This window comes from Mesitornis unicolor, unplaced genomic scaffold, assembly GCF_000695765.1.
Source record: "Mesitornis unicolor isolate BGI_N332 unplaced genomic scaffold, ASM69576v1 scaffold45458, whole genome shotgun sequence".
Taxonomy (NCBI): Eukaryota; Metazoa; Chordata; class Aves; order Mesitornithiformes; family Mesitornithidae; genus Mesitornis; species Mesitornis unicolor.
The window spans coordinates 15,342-25,381 of record NW_010200658.1 but is presented as its reverse complement, the minus strand read 5'-3'; the positions used below and the strand labels follow the sequence as shown (position 1 = coordinate 25,381).

At 37.7% G+C, this 10,040-nt stretch overlaps 2 protein-coding genes across 2 annotated transcripts in view; one reads left to right on the top strand and one right to left on the bottom strand.

Annotated features, from left to right (window-relative positions):
- Positions 1–2,156: 2,156 nt before the first annotated feature.
- BET1 (Bet1 golgi vesicular membrane trafficking protein) lies at positions 2,157–4,961 on the top strand (the record flags this gene model as incomplete). The annotated part of the gene is made up of 3 exons (XM_010189822.1): positions 2,157–2,272; positions 4,198–4,254; positions 4,806–4,961. Coding segments are annotated over 3 exons (329 nt in total), but the record flags the coding sequence as incomplete, so codon positions are not given.
- Positions 4,962–8,605: 3,644 nt separating this feature from the next.
- Positions 8,606–10,040, bottom strand: part of LOC104544842 (probable acyl-CoA dehydrogenase 6) — a gene marked incomplete at its 5' end in the record, with an annotated part of 12,740 nt that continues 11,305 nt past the window's right edge. Inside the window, one exon of the mRNA XM_010189820.1 lies at positions 8,606–8,696. Coding sequence (XP_010188122.1) covers positions 8,606–8,696 — 91 coding nt within the window. The remainder of the gene's footprint in view (positions 8,697–10,040) is intronic.

The following is a 10,040-nucleotide window of genomic DNA, read 5'->3' as shown; positions in this document are numbered from 1 at the left end:
GCTTCGGGGATCCCTGCGTTGAAGGGGCTGTGCCGATGGGCTTGTAGCTGAGCTTTAGGGGGGAGAAGTATTGTGTCCATTAGCCGTGGTTCTGTCGCTTTTCTCTTTCTAGCTCAGCTAGGCTTACGGAGCAGCGCTGGGATTTGTATTTAGTCATGTTTGTGAATGGTTCTAACGCCGTGTTAGCTTGAGCCACGTTTTCGTGGATGGGCAGATTTGTCACTGTCAAAGTCCCTTCCAAATTCTCAGTTGTTAAATTATTATTTTAGCACTTTTCTGTGTTTTTCTGCTATGTCTAGGGGGAAAAATCCCAACTATTTCTACAGAGTTGCTGCTGAGTGTTTGGGGAAGCTTAGGCCTCAAGTTTCAACCAACAGTCACACTGATGACTGTAAAGAAACTTTGAACCCCCATGTCATATGCTAGAACCACGTAAGTGCTGAGACCTCACTGTAAACCTTAGGTACTGTTTACGCCTTAGCAGTTTATCCCAGAGTTCTGGTATGTCTTCCTAGAAAGTGAGTATTTAGGGGGTGATAAATGCCATATTGCTAAACCAGGTGTGTATGCAGCACTACCCAAGATTTACTTCTATGCTTTGAATTTGTGTTGTGTTAATAGTATCTTCACAAGAAAACCAAGTCTTGGATGGGCCTCTTACTAGATCAAGAGAGATGTTGGGATGTTTATCGTAAAAGGTGGGCATTTGGTAACGCTTAGGTCTTCCATCCTTTTCTGTGTCAGACTAACAGCTCGCTCTTGGGTATGATGAGGGGGGTTAGATGAAGGCCATCCAGCTCTGTGTGATGGTTCTGAAAAAGTGAAGTGATGGATGTTTATGGAAGGAGCACAGGGGAAATCGCATGCCTTTTTTTTAAGCATGTCTGTGGCCAACAATGCCTTAAACATCCTGAAACTGTTAAGTAGACTTAAGTGTCTAAGATTACTTTTATCAGCTCTGGTATAATTTGTTGCTTTCCCTTGACATTTCACCTGTCAGTCTAGAATTCCTTTTTATTTATTAGGCTGGAAATAGAAACTGGGTTACCAGTACTTCTGCTGTGGACACCAGCTACCTGGTAGCTCTTTTTTAGCCTGTGATGATGCTATGGTCATGTCCATATTACATGTCATGTCAATGAACAGTGTTGAAAGACGGCCCACAGAAGTGCCATACTATGCAGAAGTTTCTGTCCTATAAGCTATATGGTATATTAACTTACAAACATATTCAGAATTGTGTGTCACTTGGCAGGAAGTGCTGTACGTAAGTGCATTTGTAAAACATGACAAAGGGAACAACCCTGACTTTTTAAATGATGTCAATTAAGTCAACTGTCTATACATGGCATTAGTACTTTTGCTGGGGGGGAGGGCACTTCTTGACTCTAACTGGGGTGAAATGGAAACAAACATTTTATCTAGTTTATTGAGAATTTGTTGTTAGCTTAATTTATAGAATATCGTTAAAACAGTTTACAAGTACAAACTAAAAAATTGTCGTCATTTAAAGAATGGCTTTATGGGTTAATATAAAATTGTTATCTAAGTAGCACCATAATTCTCTTTTAAAATCTCAATTTATATATGCCAAGCACACAGTGAAGCTGTGAGACAAAGCTTTAGCTATGACTGTGGTTGGTGTCTCTTAGAGGTTGGAGGAAGCAAATGTGTGAAGCTGAGGAGCTTTCATTCCCTTCTGCCCGGTGTGCTTTGCTGAGTCAGTTTTCGGGAGAACTGTTCTGAAGCTGAATGGTGACAGAAATGGCAGTGTTTGCTCAGAGGCCTGGCTTCTAGTCTGAGGTCTTGTTTGCAGAGAAATACATCAGAGTATGCTCTCTCCTTTAATTGTAGGTGTGATCGAGTGGTATTTGTCTTTATTAGGGAATGATCTCAACTTTCCTGTTTTGAGTTAGGTTTACCTCTCTGTGTAGTGGCCTCAGTTTTCCATCTTTGATTTGCATATTGAAAGATAACTTAACACACTTGAAATAAAGTTGAATCTCTATCTCAGGAATATTTGGCACCTCTTCCTGATTGCCAAGGGTGACATTAAGGAAGTGCATTTTTAAGCAGATAGAGTGCATTTCCACATGTGAAGAGCACTTGCTGCAATGGTGTTTTTTGACTGTACCTACTGGTTATTGTGTTTCTAGGTGATGGAGCAGCTGCTGGTAACTATGGCTATACCAACAGTGGATACAGTGTTTATGAAGAAGAAAATGAAAGGTTAACAGAAAGTCTGCGTTCAAAAGTCAGTGCCATTAAATCAGTAAGTATTTAATTATACTGGTGTCATCACATTTGTTGAATTAAATTATATGGACGAGTGAAGCAGTACACTTAGTTTAAAATGTAAATTTAACACAAGAAAATATTATTGTCAGCTAAAATGCACAATCATTCATTTGTATACCAGTTCTTCCCTTAATTAGATTTTTAAGCTAGCAATGTCCTTTTTTGCTAATCTTGAGGACAGCTGTGTTGTTACTTACAGCTTACTGTTCTACAGAGTGAATTACTCTCCCTACAGAAGCCAGAAACTTTGAGTTGGGGTCAATAAACTGCTTCATTTAAGAAAATTGACTGCTTTTTGGTGTGATCATTAAGGCTCATCATCTTCTGCTGTATCTGCTGATAAATCTGTAATGTGAAAACAGCTGTTAGAAATAGCGTGCAACTGTCCTCTGAAAGAGGAGTTTGTTGTTTCAATGATTCTGATTCCTTCTAAAGGTTGAGGACTTCTTTCAAGGAAATTTAACTGAAAGACAGCTCCGTTATTAGAAATGGGGGGGTGGTTTCTGAACTACTTAAGATTTTTTCAAAATACACTCTTAGTGATAGGTTTCTATATACATAGTACAAGCTGATGAATTCTTAGGCCTAAACTCATTCAAATTCCTATTGCTAATACTGTTGCTTAAAAGTATTTTTTTAGTTTCAAACAGAAACTAAAACCTTAGGTTTAGAATAATAATTTACACTAAGTTAAGGAGGTAAAAAAAAAAAAGCTTTGACCTTTGTTACACATTTCCGTTGCTTTTCTCCTTCTGTGTTATATTGCAAAATCTGTATGTTGACAGTGCAGTTCATAGTGCTCCATGGAACAGCACTTTCTGCAGTTGCATCTTTCAGTGCTATGTGATGATCTTGGAATATGAAATAGCCTTCAGATAATCTTCCCAGGAGTCTCATGTAAAATCAGTTTCACTCTTGACTTATTTATAGATTGCAGTGAAATGCAGCCATAAGAAATCATGGGATTGAAGTTCTACCACAAAAAACATGCGGGTTTTGGCTAATCCAAAGCATGGGGGCCTGGAGCACAGTTCCCTCCATTCTAGGAGCTGAGCTGGTTGCTCAAGGTCAGGGTGCTGGTAAGAACCATTATGGAGGAAGAGCTGTCAAGGAGCCTCAGTTTGGGTTCTCCCCAGTTTCACTTGGGAGCTACTTTTAAGCCAAGGCTCTCCTCGCTGGCCCCGGCCTTCACTGTGTTGTAGCTCTGTCTGCGCCTGGTCTTGCACCTCCCTGCTTCCAACCCAAACCTCTAGACTTGACCTTCTGGCTTGACCTTGGACCCTTCTCATAGCTGTGGATGTGCTGGGGGATCACCAGGCTGTTGCTGACCCTGGTTACTGCCTCTTATGTGCATACTCACCTCCTTGTCCTTGTCCTTGCTGCACCCTTGCTGTTTCCTGACACAAACTAGAGAAGGAACAGACAAGTTCACAAGAGAAACTCCCATTTATAGCACAGCAGCAACTTGTCAAAAGAGCTGCATTAGCAGGTTACAGGTGATAGCTTCAGCAACACCAAGTCAAAAAGAGTGCTTCCGCTGCTCTGTGCTGTGTCAATAGTTGTAACAGTTGTTCCAGGAAATGGATAATTGCTACTTAGACTTAACTAGATCTTGAATTTTTGAAAGTCAATTACTAATTCCAATAAGGAATTATCTGTTCAGAGAGAAAAGGGCAGGAGGAGCACTGAGTACCTTCTGTGACTCTAGACTCACTTAGTCCCATGGCAAATACTTACTTTCCTAAGGGTTACTGACAGAATACTGCGTATGTTACTTTGTTTTTTGAAAATACCAGGCACTGTTTTCACATTTTACCAGGGGAAATGCTAGTCATGCCATGTATTTTAGACTGGTTGTTCTGATCTATGTATGATTGATTATTCACTTTTTTTTAATAGCTTTCCATTGAAATTGGAACAGAAGTTAAAAACCAAAATAAAATGTTATCAGAAATGGTAAGTGTTTAGTCACTAACTTCCTTTAAATATGAGGCAGGATGAAGAAATTAGTAATGTAAAGAATTCCTTCTTTTTTAGTATGAACACTTGTATTAAAATGTTGACATCTTAGTGTTGACTGTAAAGCGTGACTAATTCAGCAGCAGTGTATCTGTTCAAAAAGGCAGATGTGCAAATGCATTACTTCCAAGGCGCAACCAAGGTCTTTATACTTCAAATACAAGTATTTGTTTTCAATTAGCAAATGTATGTTATTCTTAAAAAGGCAGTGCTATACTTACATGTATTTAAGAATATTTACATGTGTTTAAGAATAGAAGAGAGAAACAAAAAATAAGGAAGTCAGAAATGCCTTTTTTGCTTGCATCCATCTGGATAATTGGGCAGACGTTTTTCCTGGTTAATTTTCAGAAACTGCCTCTGAAATAATTTTAGTTTTGGAAAACTTAAAAAACCATGAAAAACTACACTTAGCAGGCTTTAGGGATACTCTTTTTTTTTCCTCAGAGTAACATGCTGCTTGTTGTTCTCTGTGTTTTTAAATGTAGGATAATGATTTTGACTCTGCTGGTGGACTTCTAGGTGCAACTATGGGCAGACTGAAAGCGCTCTCCAGAGGAAGCCAGACAAAGCTGTTATGCTACATGATGCTCTTTGCATTGTTTGTTTTTTTTGTAACATACTGGATTATTAAACTGAGGTGATGCATGTTACCTTTGGTTTAAATTGTGTAATTCCAACTATAAAGCAGTCTTAATTAATGAAGACATTGATCGGAAGTGAAATATTCTGTTGATAAAACACAGTGAAATTGTTGTAAGTTGCATTAGCTATTAATGCAATGTTATATATAGTTTTTCTTAATGTATCAGAATTTTTCCCGTCATCCCATTTTGTGGGGATTCTTTGTAAATACACAAACTGCTGGCATAGCAGGTTGCTTTTTTAGGGGAAAATAGTTTTTAGAATTGATTTTAAAAGATACAAAAAACAATTGTTCAAGAGATGAAGTAATTGCAGAATTACAAGCTTTTCTCTTTCAGTCTGCACTTCATTCTGGGCCATGCTCTAAATTAGAGCTCCAGTTTCAGGCATAGAGTAAGTTTTAGGTTGCAAAAGCACAAAGAAGACTTGGAATCTTCCTAAATTGGTTTTATCTGTGGAATTTTTTAAAGGGTGGCCTGAAGCTAACAAATGTAATAGTGGTACGCCCAAAACTTACTTTTGTGGATAGGTCTGATAATTTTACATGTTTTAAATCCTTTAAATTGTGTTTTGGGGAGAAGTTCCTTAAAACTGGACTCTTTTTTTAATGTAAATGTGACAAATCATGCTTACACACTGCTCTTTTAAGCAAATGCCTTTGATCATTGGGATCAACCAATGTTGACACAGTACAAATGTCTTCTTTATATTTAAAGTATCTAAAATTTAATGATTCCATTGAATCACTAAACTTTTACCATGCGTGTGTTTACTTTTCAATCTGTGATGATCCCTAAATCTAGATTGCATGATGTCTGAAATATGAGGTCAGATCCTTTGAATTTTATATTAAAGTATATTATGATGCACCTATTGGAGGTGCTGTCATATTCAGGTTTTTTATTTTGCAGACACAGCTTTGGCTCACCAAATAGTTTCTAATAGTTGAAGCTATTACATTGCTGAGTTTAACATTCAAAAAATTAAGTTTCCTAGATACTGAAAGTGTATCTACAATTTTTGAAAAACTTTTCTAGAAATACTGTATAGCATGTTGTCATTAATAACTAATGAGAAGCTGACCAATAAAGTGTTCTGTAGTAGAGCTAGTGTTGTTTATATACATTCTTTTCTACTGTAGAATACCAGTGTATTTTTTTGAAATGGTGCTGCAGTTGAGGCACTATACTTACATGGGGAGCACTGTAAAATAAGAATCGGAGGTGTATGCTACATTTCTTTCATGTTAGATTTCATGTATTATGGAAGTGTGACATATAAATCACTCATCTAATAGAAAACTGTACACAGAGTATGTCAAAGTACTTAAAGCTTTTATTTCTAGCCAATTTAATCTTCGACTGTTAAAAGGTCTACAATACTGGTACAAATAACAGAACATCTAAGTACTAACACCAGGATAATGCATTTTTAATATGAGGATTGCTAGGCTTGTTAAACAAGTATAGCATTCCCAAAGCTAGTCAGTAGGATATAGTTTGCCATCCAGAATCAATACATTTGTGTCATTTTAATGAGACAGTAGAGTGCAGTACCTAAGAAGTGAAATGACAATTACTGATATATCTGCTTGTTACTTCCCCTGACAGTTGATCATCTTCTAGAATTATATTTCTAGCTCTTAAACATGGTGTCTGAACAATTTCTAGACTTTTTTTAGCACTCAATCAATAAATGGAAAATAAAAAAACCTACCTACTATAAAGTAGAAAGGTAGATGGATGCAGATAGTTCTATGGCCGATGTAGCTCCTGTCTTCCTTCTGAAGAATACACTCGGGTGTCCCTTAAGTCCTGACAGAGCACGTATTGGTAAAAAGTTTTACCTATTCTTCAGATCATGTGTAAAACTAACAGGTTTTTGGTTTTAAATGTCAAAACAGATAAAAGGTAATTAATGCAGAATATGAACTAGGTTGTCTTTTTCACCCACCCCCGTTCTTCAGTGGTGTGGAGGAGTGAGTGGAAATGAATTCCGGGGGGGGGGGGGGGGGGGGTGGGGGGGAACCCTGAAGCCTATGTCTTCCTTTCTGTGTTTCTTCATTTAAGGAGGGTTGCCAGTCTGTTTTTGTTATTGTCTAGAGAAGGCAGGAAATTGGGAGAAAGATTAAGCACAAGGAATATATGATGCCTCCAAACAACTTTATGTGTTTAATAGAAAACACATAAGGGCTTTTTTAATTAAGTGCTAAAAACATGCTCCATTAGGCTCTTTTAACATGAGCATGAGCTGAAAGTCACATAGTCAAAACTGGCATTCTTCTGTATGTTTGACATCATTTTATGGGATGTAACACATTTCCCTTCAATTCCAGTTAAAGGTCATTATTTTTATTTTTTTAATATTTCACTCAGGGAAGAAGAATGGCGATTGGTGGGAACCTTGCACTGCAGCATTAGAATTTTCCTCAGCACCTGCACTTGTTTTACTGGTCATTTTCTGGTAGAAAAGTCTTACTTTGACAGGACTTAAAAGTAACAAATAGTTAGCAAGATTTCAGGATGCTATAGTATGACCTTGTAGAATAAAATTCACTAAAATAGTAGTGGCTTTAATTGTACTTCCACAGAGTTGCAGTTAATAGCAACTACATAAGAATGATTATTCTTCATTTTGAAATCTTTTGTATATAATTTTTACACAATATTTACATATTGCATTTCTCAGTTTAATGTAATTTAGACTCTAGCAACTGTACAGATTATTTCTAGATGGAAGGAAATACTGTCTTTTAACTATCAAACTGTTAACCTTACAGCATCATGGAAATTCCTTAGAGAATGCTTAACACAGCTAGTTGGTTACACAGACAACTCCACTGAAGCTTTTACAGGCTGTATCTTCTGTCTTAAATGGCTGATTTAGGAGGCCTATAAGTAATTATACAGTTCTCATATTAACATGTTTATTTTTAATATTTTTCTTTAATAATTGGACACAAAACATGATACCTCACTGCTGAAGTTCAGGCCTCCAAAAGCTTCAGAATTAATTCAACAGTTTGTAGAATTCTACAAATAATCAACACCCTCTGCCATCACCAAACCATGACAGACCATAGTACGAGTCCTGTGAACTTGGTGAAAATGACAGAGCTCATTTTGATGATTACTTGCTAGAAGTGAAAGTTCAGGAAGGTACATGAAATTGAAGGCAAAAATCACTGTTTATTTGAATATGGTGGTGAATAATTTGTGCCTTTCATCTTGAAAGCAAAGTTACACTGAAATTAGATTAAGCTACTAGTGAAATCACCTGTATCCATATGGAAGATGCTCTAAAATGTAGATACACCGTGATTAAAGAAGACAGGTTGGGGTTTTTTTCTGGGTGTTTAGTGTGGATCACTAAATCCCCCCAAAAAGTAACCCACTGAAAAAAAAAAAAAGGGGAGAACATGTGCAGAAGATGCACATGCTTTCAGAATGCTTCCTATCAACAGAAATTTGACACTGGAGAACACACAGAATGATACTGGTCGAAGACCCTGACAAGCAGTTCATTTGCAAAATTACCATTATATTTTTCCTTATTTTACCCTTGAAACTTGTACTGGCTGTTACCTTCAGGGTGCAGTACAAGCCATGCTCTTGCTTCATTTTCATAGAAGAGTGGAGATGCATCACTTGCTTGGAAGAATTTCCATGTATTTGCATATGATGGAAAGCATGGTTTCATCTGTGCCACCTCCTATTGATGTTAACCTCAAATCTCTAGAAGTACAAAGAGTAGATTTAAACATTTGCATGCTATATTGATAGAAGCAGCACAGGACTATACTTACCCATTTATTCTGCTGTGCATTTATTATGGAGCTGCTTTTATTATATTGAGACCCCTTGTTTACAGAAGCACATACATGGTGTGGAGAAACGTATTGCCAGCACCATAAATACCCTTTTGTGTACAGGGATGTTGCTAATTCAAAATCAAAAGGTTTAAGTTATAAGTTGGGACATCCAATTTTCAAATCCTTGCAAAAATAACCTTAACCCAGCGTAACACTGTATTTTCATATTGAAAGAAGTTCAAACCTCTCCTAGCAAACCACCACCCCTACTCAAGCCCAGCCAGACCTGCAGCTGAACTCCATATGGACTTCTGTTGAGGTCATAGGACTTTGGATGGGCACATGGAGCATCATGGCACTTCTCCAGGTCTTCTGCTGGACACCCACCATATCCACACCAGATGTCTGCAGAACACCTCATCCACTGCCTCCTCCTGATGAGATGCTCTCCAATACTTCCCACAACATTCCCGCTGATCCTTTGCCAAAGCTATAGGTGCCTAAGCCTGCAGTTGAATTTTAGGAGGGGAGGGAGCTTTTAGAGGGCCATCAGCAAAAAGTGTTGCAGCACTTAACTTTGCTGAACTGTGTAGTAAAAAGAGTATTAGTCAATCAGGACATGAGGTAGTGGAGAATTGTACAGAGAAAGGACATTTTAATTCAAGGTTTTTAAACCAACAAGCATCCTTATCTCCCTAATGGCTATGTGAGATCTGGCACAATTCATATGAGTAATATATCGTATTATAATATAGTATTATTATTACATGGTATTACATTATAGTGGAGAATTATGTAGTCTATAATGCTTCTCTGCTTTAAAAATGAATGGCTGCTTCAAGCTTATTTACTTTGGATTTGATATTTCTAATCACTCATTTAAAACCAGCTATGTTATATCACTGAGTCATCTCTGACAGTATTGCCCACGTTCCCTGTGCACCTTAAGCAATTTTCTTCACAAATTTCTTTTTCCCTTTAGGAAGAATTAAAAAACAAGAAAAAAAACCCCACCAAAACATGAAACACCATAGTTCTGCTAAACTACCTCTACTTAATTCACAGCCTGAAGATTCCCCGCCTTCCTCTGGGCCCTGTTGAAGGCAGCAGAGCTGGAACCATCGTAGGTTACTTGTTCTTTGTGCTGCAGCACTGTCTGCTTTTTCAAGCTGCAGAAAGCCCCTGCCAATGCTTAGCATTGTGCATCCTCACAGCACTGTAGCTGCTGTAATTAATCCCCACAACTCCTCTGTGGTGCTGATAAAAG